Source organism: Balaenoptera physalus, assembly GCF_965194825.1.
Source record: "Balaenoptera physalus genome assembly, chromosome: 7".
Classification (NCBI taxonomy): Eukaryota; Metazoa; Chordata; class Mammalia; order Artiodactyla; family Balaenopteridae; genus Balaenoptera; species Balaenoptera physalus.
The window spans coordinates 5314805-5334561 of NC_138886.1; the positions used below are offsets into that span (position 1 = coordinate 5314805).

Genomic DNA, 19757 nt, shown 5'->3' on the forward strand with positions numbered 1-19757 from the left:
ATGATGAGTAACAGCTTTTTAAAACTTGGAATGAAATCCAACCATAAGAGCACAGGCTTTGATAACTAGTAAACTGACTTTCAAAGGAACGAAGACGTGACAACTATGCATGCATGCGGAAAATAGAAAATATCAGGTTTCTTAGCTGACTTCCACGCATCAGGCTGAAACACAGGAAACTGCCAATATATGGACATTTTTGCCCTACAAGGAAAAAACCAAAACAAAAACCCCACCAAACCCAGCAATTTTAGATGGCTCAACTTATTTTTAAAGACATGATTTGAAAAGTAATGGATATCTGCAGAAATGAATAGAAATGGGTAGCACTTCACTGAAGTGAATGTGAATCGACAGTTATTGCATCCTCAGAAGCGGGTTAGAGTATCCCATTCGTTTTAACTACAATAAATAACAATAGTTTTTAAAACTTTAAATTATGGAAAATCTCAAAAGTATAGATGGAGGAGCATAATGAACCCATGTACCCATCCCCCAGTCTCACCCGTTAACTCACGCTCACAGAGTGTTACCTAGAGCCCCACTTTCTTCCCCTCATCCTTTATTAGTATGAAGTAAATCCCAGACATCTCACCATTTCATCCGCGGATCTTCCAGTATAAAGCTCTAAAACATAAACTATAACTATAATAACATTATCGTGTCTAAAAATTAATTCCTTTATATCATTGAATACAGAGCTAGTGTTCAAGATCCAGCCTAATAAAATTGCCAAAAAACCCTGTGAATCTCATCCAGCCTCCAGACCCAAGCACCATTTCACAGGAAGTAACAGAGAGGATAGAGGAACAAGTTAATCGGGAGCTACACCCCGGGGATCTCCAAAGGACCAACAATCTGCTTTGTTCATCAACTGTGTACTATGAGGGAAAATAAAAGAGGGGCGGTCCTGGGAGGGCAATTTATAGATACAGAGGCTGAAGAGAACTATCAGCCAATCTCCGTGAGTGAACCTGACTTGATCCTGATTCAAAGAAACAAATGTAAAAACAGACATTTATGAGACTTCTTCAGAAAGGCATTTCCTGACTATCGAACCTAAATCAGCTTCCCTGATTACTGCCACATCATCCTGCTTTACTGTCTTCATAGTACTTAAATTAACTATCTGAAATGAAACTGTTTTAATAAAGACTGACACCCCTCCCCACCCCCCCAAAATGTAAGCTCTATGGACATAGCCACTCTTGTCTGTCTTACTCATTACTGAATCCCGGCATGAATGGTAAATTAATTTTCACAGTCCTGGTTCTCTACTGCCATTTTAACAACATTAAATCTTCTGACCCATAAACACAGCATGTCCTTCCATTTATTTAGATCACCTTTAATTTCCTTAAACAATGTTTCATTGTATTCAGAGCACACGTTTTGCACTTCTGTTAAATTTATTTCTAAGTATTTTACTTCTTTTCATGATATTGAAAATGAATTGTTTTGTTAATTTCAATTTCATTTTCAGACGGTTTGTTGTAAACGTACAGAAATACAATTAATTTTTATATATTGATCTTGCATCCTGCAAACTTGCTGGTCCCATTCATTAGTTCTAGTTCTGTAGTGGATTCCTTTGGGATTTCTATATACATGATCATGTTACCTGCAGATGCATAGTTTTACTTCCTCCTTGCCAATCTGGATGCCTTTATTTCATTTCTTGCCTAACTGACCTGGCTAGACACAACATATGCTCTTGAGAGCCATCCCTATGACTGCATGCCATTAGCCATCCTTCCCTTCTTACTGCTGAATAGTATTCCATTGTGTGAGGACGCCAGGGTCTACTATTCTCCTGCTGATGAACATCTGGACTGTTTCCAGGTTTGGGCTATCATCAACAAAGTTGCTATGAACACTCTGATAGAAGTCTGTCTGTGAGTATATATTTTCATTTCTTTTGGGTGAATACCTAGGACTAGAATTGCTAAACCATAAAATTAGTGTATATTTAACTTACTGAGAAGTTGCCAAATGGTTTTCCAAAGTGACCGCACCATTTTACCTTCCCACCAACCAGCAACGCATTAAGAGATCTAGTCACTCTAGATCTTTTCCACATTTGGTCTTGTTGGTTCTTAAATTTCAGTAATTCTACAGGTATGACATAGTATCTCATGGTTTTAATCTGCATTTCTCTGATGACTAACAATGCTGAGCAAGTTTTCATGTGCTTATTGGCCATTTGCATAGCTCCTTTTGTAAAGTATCTGTCCAAGTATTTTGCTTATTTTAAAATTGAGGTGTCTTTTTATTTTTGAGTCATAGGAGTTCTTTATATGTTCTGGACAGAAGCCCTTTCATTCATGTATTATAAATATTTTCTCCCAGTCTATACCCTGCCTTTTCATTTTCATAACAAAGTCTTTTGATGAGCATAAGTTTGTAATTTTAATGAACTCCAGTTTCTCAATTTCTTCTCTTATGGCTAGGGCTTTTCGGTGTTCTAAGAAACCTCTGTCTTCCTAATGGCTTCTCCACAGTGGCATTACCGACACTTTGGGCCACGTGAGTCTTCGTTTTGGAGGGCTGGAGGATGCTTAGCAGCACCCCTGGCCTCTACCCACGAGATGCCGGCAGCGTCCCCCACTCATGAGGATCAAACGTGTCTCCAGAGGTTGTGACTGTGAAATTCCCCCAGGGGGCAAAATCCATACCGGTTGAGAAGCACTGATTTACTCCAAGGTAGCAAAGGTGTTCTTTTTGCCACAGTTGTCATATATTTAATTCCTTGTTATTAACCGCACAATACATTGTTTCTCTTTATGTCATCAATCTTTTTTCTTCAGCTGCTTTAAAAGTTTTCTTTTTGTATTTGGTTTTCAGAAGCTTAACTAGGTTGTGTCCAGGGGTGGTTTTCTGAGGTTCACAGAGTGTCTTGGATTTGTGGATTCCTGTTCTTCAACAAATTTGAAAAAGCCTGGCCATTGTCTCTTCAAAAAAATTTTTTCTCACCAATTCTGTCTCCTCTCATTTTGGGACTCTGATTCCATTATGTTGAATTGCCTGGTACTGTTGCACAGGTCACTGATGTTCTGTCCAATTTTTTTTCAGTCTCTCGGAGCTTCATTTTAGGTAATTTCTATTGACATATTTTCAAGTTCACTGTTCTTCTGTAGTATTCACTCTGCTGTTTAACCTGTCTAATTGTTTTTTATTTTAGATATTAGATTTAAACTTCAGATACAGACCGACTTTCTATTTGTTTTTGTAATTCCCATTTCTCTTCTGAGATTCCTTATTCAACCATTATTTTATTTTCCTGTAAATCCTTGAGCACAACAGTTATTATAAAGTCTCTGCCTGTTAGTTCTAATACTGGATCATCTGTAGGTTATTTTTTGCTGATTTCTAAAGTATGACCGTAGGTCCCCCTTTTCATTTTGCTTCTTCATATGTTACATAATTTTTTTTGTTTGTTAGGTATACTGGACTTTATACAGAGGAACGGTGGTGTGGTGACTGAGGAATGCTAGCGTTTTCCCCAGAGAGTGAGAGACCACTCTTGTCTGTGTCCTAAAGTGAGGAGGCAATTATTCAGATTTCACTAAGTGTCCAGTTGATCGGGAACTGGTTCACAGATTTAGACCGAACTCACCTCTCGTTAGCCAAACACTGTCTTTGCTTAGGGTTTAGGTTATTTGTCGTATAAGTGTTGGAGCCTGGAGCCAGGAGGCAGTTAGGCTGCAGTGCTACCTTTGGATTCAACAGTTTCAGGGAACAGGAGGTTGCTAGACTGCAAGTTCTTTCTGCTTTACTTTCTTTCTCTCAGCAAAACTGGGGGAGAGGTGAACAGAGGATTTTTATACTGAACTTGCAAGTCTTTCAGACTCCAATTTGTTGCTGTTGTTTTTTAAAAGCAGCTTTACTGGGATATAATTCATATACCACACAACTCACTGATTTAAAGTATAAAATTCAGGACTGCCCTGGTGGCACAATGGTTAAGAATCCACCTGCCAATGCAGGGGACACGGGTTCGATCCCTGGTCCAGGAAGATCCCACATGCTGCGGAGCAACAAAGCCCGTGCGCCACAACTACTGAGCCTGCGCTCTAGAGTCCGCGAGCCACAACTACTGAAGCCCGCGCGCCTAGAGCCCACGCTCCTCAACAAGAGAAGCCACCGCAGTGAGAGGCCCACGCACCACAACGAAGAGTGGTCCCTGCTCGCCGCAGCTAGAGAAAGCCCGCGTGTGGCAACGAAGACCCAACGCAGCCAAAAATAAATAAATAAAAAATAAATAAATTTATAAAGTATAAAATTCAATGGTTTTGGTATATTACATCTTTAAGTTTTAAAAAGTGTGGTAAAATATGTATGACATAAAACTTGCCCTTTTAATCATCTTTTAGTATACAATTGATTGGCATTAATTATATTCACAATGTTGTGCAACAATTACCACTATTTCCAAAATTTTTCATCACCAAAACCGAAATTCTGTAACCATTAAACAAGAACTCCCTGGTCCCTCCTCTCCCCGGTTCCTGGTAGGCTCTAATCTACTTCCCAGCTCTATGGATTTACCTATTCTAAATATTCCATACAAGTGGAATCATACAATGTTTGTCCTTTTATATCTGGCTTATTTTACTTAGTATAATGTATTCATGATTTATCCATATGTAATATGAATCACAACCTTATTCCTTTTGAAGGCTGAATAATATTCCTATGTATGAACAGACCACCTTTTGTTTATCCAATCCTCTGTTGATCAACACTGGGTTGTTTCCATCTTTTGGCCACTGTGAATAATGCTGCAATGAGCAGTGGTGAGCAAGTGTCTGAGTTCTACTGCTGGGTCATATGACAGTTCTATGTTTAGCTTTTCAAGGAACCTGTTTTCCACAACGGCTGTACCATTTTCCATTCCAACCAGCAATATATGAGGGTTCCAATCTCTCCAATCTTTGTCAATACTTGCTATTCTTTGTTGTTTTTTTTAAATTACAGCCCTCCTAGTGGTTGTGGAGTGGTATCTCATTATGGTTTTGATTTTCATTTTCCTAATGTTTATAATACTATTGATTATCTTTTCGTTTGTTTATCGGTCATTTGTTTGCCCTCATTGTTGCCAACAGCCTCCTCTGGCTTCTCCAGCCAGTAAATTTCCTTCAGCAAGGCCTCTCTTCCACTTCCTAAACCCAGACCTGACATCTGCCCCCAAAAGCTGCTGTACCATCAAGCTCACCTACGATTAACTCCCCTGTCTGGAAATCAATTCAACAAGGCTTTCTGCCATGTTTTGATGGTCCCATTGTGACAGATTATATTTTCCAAAAATGGTCACAGTAGTATTTCTAGACCGAAATGCTCTTCTAGAGGAAGAGGTGAAGTCTATTCCCCTCCCCTTGAACCTGGGTGGGGCTTTGTGACTGCCTTGAACAAGAAGATGCAGTATAAATGATGCTCTGCGACTTCTGAGGACAGCTTCTGCCTGGCTCCCTCTCTTTCTTGCAATATTCTTCCGTGGAATCCAGCCACCATGTTGTAAGGAAGCCCAGGCCATACAGAGAAGCCACATGGAGATGTTGTAGCCAAGAGTTCCAGTTAAGGTTGGAACTAACAGCCAAGCCAACCACTGGAGAATGCTACTGAGTTTTGGGGTAATTTGTTACACAGCACTAGATAATTCTAATATCCACAGAATTAGTGTGATTTTCACACCATCTGGATTTTTCTTGGTATTATGATGAAAATGAAGTTCTTCTATATCCTGGCCAGAATCTACCTGTATCCTTAGATTTTTCTGAGAATACCCCTACCTGAAAATTCATTCATTTTTACAATGCTTATCCTGTGCTAGCCACAGTCCTAAGCACTGGGGATATAGCAACAAATCTAACAGATAAAGCCCCTGCCATGATAGAAAAAAAATTCATTTGAATTTCTAGCCCCTCCAATTGCAAATATAATTTCTGTGAAGGAAGAACATGAGGTGCAGGGCAGTAACCAATATGGAGTTTATCACAGTAAGCTTTAAATCTCTTGGCTCAAATTATGCCTGCGAGAGAGAGAAAAAATTTATGCCTGTGACAGTCACGCATGTAGCTCTAATTTGTTCATTCCCACAATGTAGTAATGTTCTACTACACAATAATATAAGTTCCTCTACCCAGTGGAATGGCCATAACCGTCTGGGTTCCTTCTAGTCCTCAGTTATTATAACACTGCACCCTGGCGCACAGGTACATCAGTTTCTCTAAAGAACAAACTAGGAGTGGAACCGCAGGGCTTTACAAGATCACACCAGACTATTTTCCAAGGCGGTGTGCCAACCTACGCCCCAGCTAAGAGTGTACGTGAGTGTCTGTGGCTCTGCATATCTGCTGACATTCGGTATTGTTGGGCTTTTAAATTTTTGCTGTGTTACAGGTGTGCATCTCTTAGTGGTTTTACTTTGTGTTACTAATTAAGTTGGATATGTTTACGGTCCTCTGGCTATCCTTTTTAAAAAATGTTTTCTTATTTCTCTCTTTTTCTAAATTGTGGTAAAATATACATGAAACTTACCATTTTAAGCTTTTTTCCCCCCACGTGTCCGGGGCATGAACCAGGCATGGGCACAAACCAAAAGCCAAGCTGGGATAAACAAGGAGTTGCCTTGTCCCTGGCTGATATGAGACAGGCACCAGCAACTAGGTGCCACTCGACCCAGGTCAGGGGCAACATCTTAAGCATTTTAAGTGTATAATTCAGTGGCATTGAGTACATTCCACAATGCTGTGTAACCAACACTATCCTTTTTTATGAAGTCTCGTGTCCTTTTTCTTTCTGTTGTGTTTTCTATTAAGTTTTCTATGTACAGAGCTCAATGAATTTTGACATATAACTGTTTACGATGTTCAACTTTTTTTTTTTTTGGCTGCGTTGGGTCTTCGTTGCTGCGCGCGGGCTTTCTCTAGTTGTGGTGAGCGGGGGCTACTCTTCGTTGCGGTGCGCGGGCTTCTCGTTGCGGTGGCTTCTCTTGTTGTGAAGCACAAGCTCTAGGCGCGCGGGCTCAGTAGTTGTGGCACACGGGCTTAGTTACTCCGCCGCATGTGGGATCTTCCCGTACCAGGGATCGAACCTGTGTCCCCTGCACTGGCAGGCGGATTCTTAACCACGGCACCACCAGGGAAGTCCAGCCTTACTTTTTTTTTGGGGGGGGGGGTTGGGGGGGCCAAGTTGCATGGCATGTGGGATCTTAGTTCCCCGACCAGGGATAGAACCCATGCCCCCTGCAGTGGATGTGCGGCCTTAACCAGTGGACCACTGGGGAAGTCCCAATGTTCAACATTTAAGACATCGAACATTGTTAGTACTTTAGATGGCTCCCCTGTACCGCACTTTCAATGTCCTAAGAGTAACCACCATTCTGATTTGTATCTTGACAGCTAAGTTTTGCCTGTACTTGACTCTTAGGTAACAACAGTGTGTTCTCTTGTGTCTATGTCTTTCAATTAACACTGTGTGTGGGGTGCATCTGTTTTGTTCTGTACAGGAGCTGTGCGTCTTGTTTCACTGCTCTGTAGCACTCCACTGTATAAATACACAATTTATTTATCCATCCTTCAGCTGATAAGCATTTGGGTTGTTTCTTGTTTTTAGCTGTTCTGAATACGCTGCTATGAACATTCTTATCCATACCTCCTGGTGAACAAAGGCACTTGTTTCTGTGGGTTACATATCTAGAGTAGATATGCTGGGTCAAAAGGGATTCCGTGTACCTAGTTTTGATACCGAAGTGATTCTATGAACTTACATTCCTGCTCTGTGAGAGTTTCCAGTAGCTCTGCTTCCTCCCCGGTGCTGGGTATCATCAGCCCTTCAATTCAGCCATTCTGATGGGGCTGCAGTTTTTGTTTTTTTTTTTTATTTGTATCGTTTATATATTCTGAATACAATTACTCTGTTGGTTATATAGGCTACAATTTTCCTATTTCATGGCTTGTTTTACCCTAAAATTAAGAAAGCTGTAATTTTAGTGAGGTCAAACTTTCCTTCTGCCTGAAGAATATCCTTTAGAATTTCTTTCAGGTCTGCTAGGCATAAATCCTTTCAGTATCTGCCCAAAAGTGTCTTGATTTCACTTAATTCTTACAGATGTTTTTTACTGGGTTCAAAAATTCTAGGCAGATAAGACTGTCTCTGGCTTTCCCTGTCACTGCCGTGAACTCAGCCGTTAGTCCAACTACTGCTCCTTTGAAGGTAATCTGTCTTTTTTCTGAGTGCTTTTAATATTTTATATTAGTAGTTCTGCAGTTTCACTATGGCAGGTCTTGGATTCAATTTCCTTTTATACATTCTGCTTGGTATTTGTTGGACTTCTGAATCTGTGGGTTACTGTTTTCTGTTGGTTTTGGAAATCTGTCTTTTTCTCTTCTAATATTGCCATACATACTTTCTCTCTCTCTTCTCTTCCTGATTAAATGTATGTTAGATTTTCTCTTTCAGCATTTTTGCTTTCTCTTTTCCATCTTTTATGCTCTCCGTGATGAATTCCAGATAACTTAACCTGAACTTCTAGTTTAAGGGTCAGCAAACTATAGCCCATGGGCCAAACCCAGCCTGCTGTTTTTATAAATAAAGCTTTATGCAAAAATAATCATGCTCATTCATTTATGTGCTGTCTATGGCTGCTTTTTGTGTCACAACGGTGGAGTTGAGTAGTTGTGACAGGAGCAGTATGTAGCTCTCAAAGTCTAAAATATTTATTATCTGGCCCTTTACAGAAAAAGTTCCCTGATCCGTGATCTAGTATGTTACTGTTCTCTTCAGCTGGGTCTAATCTGCTGATTTAAAATTTTAATTATTATATCTCTGTAGAAGTTCTATTTGGTTCTTTTTCAAAGCTGCTATGACACTTCTTATAATTTCCTATTCTTTACTGGTATTTTCAAGTTTCTCTTTTATTTCTTTATGGCACGTAAAACACAGCTGTTTTATAGTCTAGGAAGTCTTTGGAAATGTTGTGTCTCATGTTTATTCTGGCTCTTGATCATAGTTCCTTGTTTCCTGTTGTGATGAATTTATGTGTGGGAATCAATGTCCTTAAAAATTATCTGAGGCCTACAGTTACTTTTCTTCAGAGTGGCCTGTGCTCTTCTGCCAGACATCTGGAGACACCGTCATCCTCGGATCGGTTCAAGCCGCATTCTCAGGCCAAGACCGGTGAATCTGGAGTCACAGCTTATCGTGGGGAGGGTCTCCTTTAGCCCTCCCACTTTGTACACGTCTTGGTGAATGATGTCTGCCCCTTTGCCCTTTTGGGGTTGTTAACATAGGCAATTCAGGTGCTCTCAGATTAGTAGATGCTCTCAGGGCAGAACTGGCTTCTGTGCTCCACTCACTTCTACAGGTTCCCATTTTCCCTTTAATCTGGTTTGGTTAAATACCTTGTTAGTTTATAAGTGCTTCTGAAACTATGGACTGTACGTTTTATGTAGCCATTTTTAGCTGGTTTCAGTGGGGAACTTAAAAACCAGAAGTTCTGTTTCTCGGTCAAGGATCACTGACTAGGGCAGAGCCCATCTTCTAAGGAAAAAGGTGATAAAGAAAATCTCCTACTGAAGACTTGGAAGAAACATATAATATGGCTACCACTTTCTTAACTACTGGACAAGTACCAACCCCACCTTTAGAAAGTCACAATCGTTTCCAATATATCAGAGTACCTTTCTTCGGAAGGACTCCCCTTATGAAGTTACTATGATCTAAAAGCAGCTAGCTTTTACAACAGTAAATTTAACCCCTCTGGGTCCTCTGTGTCCTCATCTGTCAAATGGGGATAATAACAGCATTACCTTATACAAGTACTAATGATTCCATGACTCAGTGTGTGTACAGCACTTAAAACCACACCCAGCACATAGATAACCACTAGCCAGACAAAGTGAAACGGCTCAGGTCACCGAAAGGTCCCTGGACAATATACTGCTCCGCACAGGGGCCATATACAGTTTCTGTTGTATATTCTTCTTCATCTTATTTAAACAATGACTTAAAAAAATAAAAACTCTTAGCTCGACGGCCTTTAAAAAAAAAGTCCAAGGAGCAGATTTAACCCATGGGCCATAGTTTGCCAATCCCTGGCCTAACAACAGGCAGAAGATTGATGGAAATCAGGCAATGTGCTTTAAAGTGCTTCCTGAGAGGACTTTCACACAAGAATCAAAACTGTAGTGATTCTCCCAAATCAGAGGCTGAGACTTCTGCATCCCCAAGGGAGCTACAGAAGGCAGAGCTTGAGAACAACAGGGCTGTTTGCTGGGGCTGGTTACATCCTATAGGAGCATGACTGATGGTTACATCCTACAGGACTGGTTACATCCTACAGCAACATGACTGATTACATCCTATAGGAACGACGCAAATGGGTTTGATACATGTTGACATGAATAGAGGCAAACATTCATATTTACCTGGCCAAAGACCGTTCCACCAGTGCTGGCTGCCTGACCAAACAAAGAACCAGTATTACTAGATCCAAAACCTGTAAAGTAAAAAGAAAACCAAAGTTTAATTTGGATGAACCTTCTATAATATCAAAGTTTTGTTTTTCCTTTTTTAAATGGCATTCAGGTGTGCTAAAGTGCCTCACAATAAATCAACTCATGAAGAAAATCTGTTTTCCTACCTAGGCAATGGAGAAAATTATGAGTAAATAGTTAAAAAAACCTTTCTTTCATTGCTAGAATTTTATAATAGTAAAAAAGTCCCCAAGTCCCAAGGACTGAATCCTTGTCTCCTACCAAACCCCAGGCGGGCGAGGACTCTCAGAGTGGCTGCCCTCGACTTTCAGCGGCCAAGAAGTGCTTCCAATGGCTGACTTAAAATCATGAATATTCCTACTCCCTGGTTACCTCTAATCTCAAATACCAGATTCTTTCAGGGTAGTTTATCTTTCTTCTAGGTGGCATAACATGGTTGAGGTGCTGAGTTAACAGGGCCTGGGAAAATCAGGCAGAACCATATTTTATAACAAAAGAGCCCTAGACGAGGAGTTGGAGGACAAGAGTTCCATGCTCATTTCTGCTACTGGTCTAGGCAGGGGAGCTCAGCCAAGTCTCAGTTCCTCAACCAGCGCTGGAGAGGCTGCTCAGGTTCTCTCTCCACCTAGCTCCTGTAGGAAAGAAGGGTTTTTCAGAGGTTCTCAGTTGTACTGAAATAGTTTTGATTATACTTGTGAACGAGGATTCTCAAGTTCTGACTGCAGAACAAAAAGATGCACTAGCGATAGCGTTAACTATCCTACTCTCTTTTAACACCCACAAGGCCTCTTCCCTGTCCGTTCTCTAGACCAACTTATCACATCTCCCGTCACTCAAACAGGCCAACCAGCCTCTTCACAGGGCATCAGGTGGATCCCAAAACTGTCTTGCACCACTGTGTTCTTGTAGCGGAACATAGTGGGAGCTTCACAAACATTTGTTGAAGGCAGGAAGGAAGTGACTTCCTTTCTAATAAATTATGAACCAGTTTCAAATAAATTTTCACCAAAGGAATGAACACGCAGTTACTTGTAATCCTGTCCACCAAGAAATCATTGATCTTTGATTCCGCCCCCCATCCCCTGAGCCCGATGGCTGAAGAAATGTCTTTCATAAGATAACCACGGAGAAAGGAAAATTAGAAAAAGATATTCGAGTTGTCTTGTCTACTGGTTTTAGGAGCAAAAGCAGCTGCTAAGATTGGACATGCAATAGTGAAGATTACATTTTACTTTCAAAAATAGTAAAATTTAAAGATTTGTTTTCTTTAAAAAATTACACCGAAAATAGAAAAAAAAAATCCAACGTCTCAAATGTCACTATTTGCCCTTCTAGAAAGCAAGGTGGTGCCAGAGGAAATATGAAATACTGGCAGGGCAGCGGACTAGGATGAGGAGCTCCGGAGTCTAGTCCCGGCTCCACTACTGGCACTAAATGACATTACATCAGTCACCTCGAGGCTTGACAGGTTGGGACATAATGACCTCTAAAGCACCTTGCAAAAGTAAAATTTCATACTTATGAGTCATTCGTTACTTGCCATGACTTTACACCTGTTTTCCTCCCCCCATGAAACTGGCACTCCGGTGGCTAGGAGAGTGGAGAACTTGCTGAGAAGCAAAACTGGAGCTGCAGTGATTAGACCAAAGAAATGCCCGAGACTGCCAGTGGCCAGGCTCCCTTCCGGACTTTCCAGAGCCTCTTCTGTTTTCCCTTCCTTTCTCTTAATCACCAAAGTACTGCAGATTCGCTGCAAATGTTTCAAATAATACAGAGGACAACAAAGTAAAAGTCTTCTATAAATTCTTACCTGAAGCTTGACAAAAGCTAAACCCAGAGGATGGTGCCGTCGTGGTGGTGGCTGAGGCGCCGCCGAACACAGAGCCTCCCTGCCCAAAGCCAGGACTCTGGCCAAAAGCAGGAGGGCTGCTTTGGCCAAAGAGCCCCCCTCCAGTGTTGGCAGAAGACTGTCCAAATGAGAAGGAGCTGGAGCTACTGGCGCTTGAAGATGCACCGAAGACATTCCCGCTGGTGGACGCGGGGGTGGGGGACGCGGACTGACCAAAAGCCGGCACGGAGCTGAAGCCAGGCTGACTGAAGGAAAAGCCGCTCGCGGGGCTGCTGGTCGGCTGCCCGAAGGCCGGGGCCTGCCCGAAGCTTGTCTGTCCAAAGACCGCCGGGGCGGAGGTGCCAAACGCTGGGCTGCCGAACCCCGAGCCGCTGACCTGCGGCGCGGCAGCCGCCGTGCTGGCGATGCCGCCCGCCTGCTGCCCGAACAGGCTCGGGGCGGTGCTGGCGGCCACCTGCCCAAACACGGGAGTCGCCGAGGGGGCGGTGGCTGTGTGGCTGGTGAGCTGGCTGAAAGCCGAGCTAGAGCTGGCGGCCGGCGGCTGAGTAAAGACAGGCGAGCCCGAAGTGACCGCCCCAAACACTGCGGGCTCCGTGGCTGGGCCTGGAGCATCACCGGAAACAGCGCTGGAGGTGGCGGGAGGCCTGGATGTTTCTGGGGCCACGGGGCCGGCACCTGGGACGGCAGGTGCTGCGACGGCGAGCTGCCCAGGCGCGGCCGGGGCGGGGGCCGGGGACGGTGGTTCGGTCTTGGCGTCCGGGGCCCCGGTGGCTGTCGGAGTGGCCTCTGCGGACGGCGCTAGGACGGTGGCACTGGGCGCCGCTGTACCAGGGCTGCTGACCGCAGGCTGGGTGAGAGCGGGCTCCTTCTTCACTGAGTCAGACGTTTGAGGAGGAGCCTGGGGAAGCTGGGTGGATGGCTGCTGCCCTAGGAGGGAGGCTGCTGACACCGAGGCCTCGCTGCCACCTGGCTTCTCGGGCACAGCCGATGACGTGGCTGCCTCTGGGCTTTTGCCGGGGGACGTGGGCAGGGCGGGAGCGGACGCTGAACTCAGGAGGCTGCCGAACGACAAGGCGGGGAGGGACGTAGGAAGGGGTGTGGCAGCGGCAACGGCAGAGGACGGCGCTGTACTACTTGTCTGCTGGCCTCCGAACGGAAAACTGGTCTTGCTACCGCTTAGAGATAGCCCCCCAAAACTGATTACGCTGGAGGGTCCCGCATTGGTGAGCGGCAGGCTGCCGAAGACGCCAGTCGAGGAACTGCCGGGGCCGGGGCTGGGGCTGGGGCCGGCCGCCGCCGCCGGGGTCACCGCGGTGGTGGCCGCAGAGGAGGTCACGGGAGGCTCCGCGGGCTTCCCCAGCACCACGGGGCCGGTGAAACTAAACCCGGAGGGGACGGCCGAAGTCTTGGTGGGCTGTGCACTAGCACCAGTCCCGCCTGGGGATGAAGCCTTACTGGCTGCCTTTGTAGAATCATCTGCTTGGCCAACCCGCAGTCCTGAAAAACTTCCTAGAGTCTCTCCAGCCAGAGAACTTGGAAACAGAAGCTCTCCCAACTTGGACGGTGGAGCTTCCAGCTTGCCAGAGGGGGTGGAAAGAGCAATTCCAGAAGGTGCCACGGGCCTGCCGCCGGACGGAGCAGACTCCCCCGGAGAGGGACCAGCAGCTCCCGTGCTACTTGACGTCGTCATTCCCGAGGAAGGTGAGCTTTCAGGAACGGCCTCGTAAAAAGGTTTGCCTGTCCCGCCAAAGGAGAATGTGTCCAGCTGGTTTGACTCTTTGCCGGGGGGTGTTGTCCCTAGCAAGAAACAGAAATTAAGAAATGGACTGGATTTCACAAAATATGACCTATCACAATATCACTGACTTTTCTAAGCCAAAGCCTCTCTCCTCCCTTGACACTGTCAGGGACAGCTTGTTCGGACAGCAGCAGACAGAACAAATGCTTCTCCGCAGGAACGTTAGCTCTGAGTCATCTCACTGAGGTGAGATGAACGAACGTTCTCTTTATGACCATTAAATCATAACAAATACACTTCTCTCTAGAGTACATGGAATTAACCTAGTGGTCCAAAAGAGAAAGAAAAGGCATCTTCCCACATTTTCCCTGTGTGCACGTCGCAATAACATTGCTGGCAACAGTACTAGCCTATGGACCTCCTGAGAGACCAGGAATTGATCCTTTGGTGGTGTTTTTTTTTTTTTGGCCGCACCGTGTAGCTTGTGGGATCTTAGTTCCCCAACCAGGGATTGAATCCAGGCCCTTGACAGTGAGAGCACAGAGTCCTAACCACTGGACCACCAGGGAATTCCTCCTTTGGTTTCATGGACAGATAAAGTGTCAATCCACAGGCAATCATTTTTACCTATAATTAAGGGCTACCTCCTAGTGCTCTCCTCACTAAGTGCTTTCACGGCGGCAGTGTGGCCAGGTGGTCAAGGACATGGGTGGGCTCTGAGGCTGGGGGCTCTGCCACTTGCTGGCTGTGCAACTCTGGAAAAGTTAATAGACTTCTCTGGGCTTCAATTTCTCCATTTGGAAGAGAGAGATAATAACAGTACGTACCTCACAGAGTTGTTACGAAGATTAAATGAAATACAGGTAAAGCACTCACAAGGCCTGGTCAAAAAACTGATCAATAAAGACTAATTTGATACTTACAAACTGAAATTGGTCTATCGAAAGTGCTGGTTGAGGTTTCTAACTCCATGCTGTTTTAAAAAGTCTGTCTATCACAAACTCCTGAGAACACTGCAAAGCCCCTACTATTTACAGGTAATTTCCAGAAACCCCTCTTTGTATCACTGGTGTTGTACTGAGTTGTTTATGATTTTGGATTGTTGTCTATTCTTGTATTAATGAAAATGTTTATGGAATTACTATTGTGTTTTATTACTAATTTATTTCATTTAGGATTTTTGACAATTATTCTGTTCCTCTCCAATCTTTTTATATCATTGAGTTGTTTTTCTTCTAGAAAGTGAGACTGTGGAGAGGGTGGGCCTCAAGGGTATTCAGCCACATCTAAGTGGGCAGAACAGTTTAAGAATCACTATTCCAGAGAGAAAGGAATGAGATCAACAAGGCTTTAAGTGCCACACACAGCTCAGGTTTAGGAAGTCTGCTATGCTTTCAACTCCCTAATCTCCCTCTAGGAGGTTTTAGGAGAGCCCTTTTTTACTAAAAAAAACTTCTACCACTTGGGTTGGCACATAGAAAGCACTCATAAAAATGTGTTGAATGAAGAGATGAAAGATGGTCATTGTCTTATTTATCATAGGGAAAACCTGGAAAGAGCCTAAATGTCCAAAAGGTGAATAGTTAAATAAATTATGGCATATCCACAAGATAGAAATTACGTAGCCATCAAAAATGACATTTACACAAGATTTTCAATAATATTGGAAAACTCACAAGAGATTGTGTTAAATGAAACAGAGTGGAAGCAAAAACCCCAGAAGGAAATATAACCGAATGGCAATGGTTAAGGGTACAATGTGTGATTCTAGAACACATCACTTTTATAATAAAACATAACAATCACTTTTATCATAAAAGCTTTCTTTTTAAAATAAAAGTAAACTTAATTACTTAAACTGAGAACTGGAAGGCACTTAAAAAGTATATTTGGTTTCCTTATAGGTCTTCAAATTCTTTTAAACATTAAAAACATGCTGGTTGGTAGATCTGTAACAACATGCATGAGACCAGTGTGTTTTCTGATAGGTTATCAAGGAAAAAAGATGAGTTCAGTCTTTGATTTCTATAGTACTAAGGCTATCTCATCCTATAAATTGATACAATTTTAAATGACATAGGAAAAAGATGGAGAAAAATTTTAATTCACATGTAAACACTCACATTTAAAGCACAGCCTTGCTTTTCTAGAAGCAAATCCTTTCCTTGTACTTAATTATGAAGAGTAGACGTCCTTCCCCACAGTTCCGTAAATCTAGCTTATTTTTAATGCATAATATCAACACCAGGTTAATTGCAGATACTTTAGGCAAGATGCAGCAGCAAGCAAAATGTCAACACATCTGCCCCCCAAAACCTGCACTTGTTTAGGGGGAAACACAAAAGTAATGCTACGCCATGCAGAGACTGTACCTTGTGTGGCAGTGAAATTAGAAGACGGTGTTGGTGTGATTATCCCAAAATTAAAGCCAGTCCTAGGGAGGGAAAGAAAAGAAGCTAAAAATGAACAAACCCAAGGCACAACATTGCCCTTTTAATAGTACATTTTATAATTCATTCACACAAACTGCTCTCAAGGGACTTATAATCTAGAAGATAAACGTCAACAAAGTAAAAGCACGTTATCTCTGAAGCAGCAGAGCCATCACAAGCTCTCTAAGCGGGGAGAGGCAATTTGTGGGTGAGGTAAGAAGGGAGAAGCAGGTGAGAAGACCTTGGAGGAACGGCTGGGCTTCCCATGGTGGAGGCTGGGGTGGGGATCTATTCCAAGGAAAGCAAAGGAGTAGGAGAAACGCACTGGGAATGTTTCTGTGGGGAGACTGGCCAGAGCAGACGGCCCACCGAGTGAGGAAGACGAGACAGGCTGGAGGACCTCTATGACCCAGCCCGAGACCACAGAGCGCGTCAGGACAGTGCACGCCACAGGGAGACGACGGACAGCGCGGAACAGGAGCCACTGTCTCTGCCGTTCTGACAGAATGCTTAGTTCTGGGCTCGGAAATTTGGTTCAAAAACTTTTCTTTTCTTTTTTTAAAATTTTGGCCGCACCTCACGGCTTGCGGGATCTCAGTTCCCCAACCAGGGACTGAAGCCGGGCCGTGGGCAGTGAAAGCGCCGAATCCTAACCACTAGACCACCAGGAAACTGCCCTCAAAAACTTTTCTGACTCTTTTCGTCACCTCCTCTCTTTCTGTACATTTTCTTTACACCGTGAATGAAGACACCATGGCCAAAGAAGAAAACTCAGCACAAGCTGAGCCAGAACAGACTATTCACTGTGAGAAAAGTTCAAATAGCAAATTTAAAACTATACAGCTTTAAAATATAAGGGACCAAGCATACCAAATATGGTAAGTAACGGTAAGGACTGGACTTTGGGTTTTCTTTTTAACCCATCACTGGCTTTGTCAAATGGACCAAGACCACCTAAGAAGATGTGTTAAACATTTCATCACATCAAAAAAGAAAACAATTTTCTTTGTCTCAAACTTGGTGAAGAAATTTTATCTAATAGAGGTAAGCCATTGACCCAATGACCCAAACCTTTTCAGGTTATTTTAAAAATGGCAAGAAGACTATCAGTTCACAGAAGTAAAGATTAAAAGATGCAGTAACTCCAGGGCTTCCCTGGTGGCGCAGTGGTTAAGAATCTGCCTGCCAATTCAGGGGACTCGGGTTCGAGCCCTGGTCCGGGAAGATCCCACATACCGCGGAGCAACTAAGCCCGTGCGCCACAACTACTGAGCCTGCGCTCTAGAGCCGCGAGCCACAACTACTGAACCCGTGTGCCACAATTACTGAAGACTGCACACCTAGAGCCCATGCTCCGCAACAAGAGAAGCCACCGCAATGAGAAGCCCGCGCACCGCAACAAAGAGTAGCCCCCGCTCGCCGCAACTAGAGAAAGCCCGCACACAGCAATGAAGACCCAACGCAGACAAAATTAAATAAATAAAATAAATAAATTTATTAAGAAAAAAAAAAAAGATGCAGTAACTCCAGGCACTGACCTACTCTTTAAAATTTGCTCCAAACTACCTTTGGGAAGTAGAAAACATAACGATTGACAGTAAAATATATATAATTTCCTCCCCTCAAATTCTATTCTAACCACCTCCTTTCTCTTAAGGGGTTAGGTTGAAGGATGCTCAAGAAACAAATTCACGTCAGGAAAAAGAGATTGTGGTCAATATGATTCCAGTTATTACAAAAGCATAAACTGAAAGAGCTTAAGAGGCTTTTCTAATGGAACTGAACATGCAACTCTTCACAGTAAAAACAGTCTTCGGTGGGTTTTTATCTCAGCCACACAGAGCCTAACTCCACCCCTGAAGGGGAAGGACACCTTGGCGACTCTCACAGGTTTCAAGATGAGTGCTTGCAGCACAGAGAAAAGGCACTCTCCTTCCAAGGTTAATAAAAGCTCCCTTTGGAATGAGGGTTAGAAGACCCTTCTGTTTTTAAAGATGACTCAACTTGTCAAGTACAGCCATCATTACTTTTTAAAAAATGAAACAGAAATGTATTTCCCCACATCTATGTAAAACCCAAATTTTCAAACGGCTACTGTCTTGATCTCTCAGAAGTCGCATATGACGTGACCTCTCAGGGCAGCAAAGCCAACCCACACTTGTCACCCACCCCCAGATGGCGTCAGAGTGAAAACACCGCAGTGTGATAAACTTGATAACCACAGACTCACTATCCAAAGAAAATGAAGCTTATCCTAAAAAACAAAACAAATAAGCAAGTATGTAATAACACATGTATAAACTTGAATCAAACAGGGGAAACAGATTTACATTAGGACACTAAGCTACTGTCACTATTATCAAACGCATCACTGCAGTGATAAGAACTCTGGCTTCATATAAGTATACCTACTGATTGTAGGATTTGGGACAGCTATCTGTAAGGTTGCTGGTGATGTCACAAAATTTAGTTCACTACTGACCCTGATGGAGAAAATGCGAAAGACTTGCTGAACTGCCCAACAACAGATGGGGTAGACGTCACAGCTGTCTCTATCTTGGTTGCCACTGGTCCTGAAATCATGGAAAAAAATGAGAACATTACAAAAAACCAGTTAGAATCACCATTTTAGTTTAATTCTCTGTGGCAGCGAATGTGTGGTGCCGTGTAGAGCGCAGCCCCAGGCCACGCACTTTCTATGACAAGTCGGTGGCCGCAGTGCTGCCTAAGTCGTGCTGCCTCAAGGTCTCTGAACTTGCCCTCTGGCTCAGTCACTGCCAATTCCAAACCAGGACATGCCACACTTGCCCCTTTCCAGGAAAGAGGTCAAAATAACTGGAGTGCAGTTCAAATTTAAGGCTTTAAAAGCAGCTTTTACAATTACCGAAAAGTAATATATACCAAAGGAAAAACAAAATTCCGAAGAGAAATAGGTTAATATCTCTGAGTAGTGACTTCATGGCTATTTGCTTTCTCTCCACATTTCTGTATTTTCCATAGACTTTTTGTATTTAAATAATAGTTTTTTTTTTAATTACAGAGGTAACATATGATTGCTGTAATATAGAGAAGTATAGAGAGTTAAAAGTGCAATCGATCATCCTTCCCACATTCAATATACTGTAACTACTTATTAATAGTCTGGGATATTACCTACAATCTTTCCCCTATCGCTCTACTTTTAAAAGGAGGAGGGGAATGGGGGAATTACATTTAAAAAGCCCAAATCAAACCAAACCAAA

The 19757-nt window shown here is 43.2% G+C and overlaps 1 protein-coding gene across 4 annotated transcripts in view; it reads right to left on the bottom strand.

The window, feature by feature from the left end:
- The window catches only part of NUP214 (nucleoporin 214), a 99010-nt gene that overhangs the window by 17602 nt on the left and 61651 nt on the right, over nt 1-19757 (bottom strand). For all 4 annotated transcript variants that reach the window (XM_082468092.1, XM_082468091.1, XM_082468089.1 and 1 more), the window contains exons 27-30: nt 18998-19088; nt 16456-16517; nt 12307-14142; nt 10428-10498 (exon numbers count right to left, since the gene is read on the bottom strand). In XM_082468092.1, coding sequence (XP_082324218.1) covers nt 10428-10498; nt 12307-14142; nt 16456-16517; nt 18998-19088 — 2060 coding nt within the window. The remainder of the gene's footprint in view (nt 1-10427; nt 10499-12306; nt 14143-16455; nt 16518-18997; nt 19089-19757) is intronic.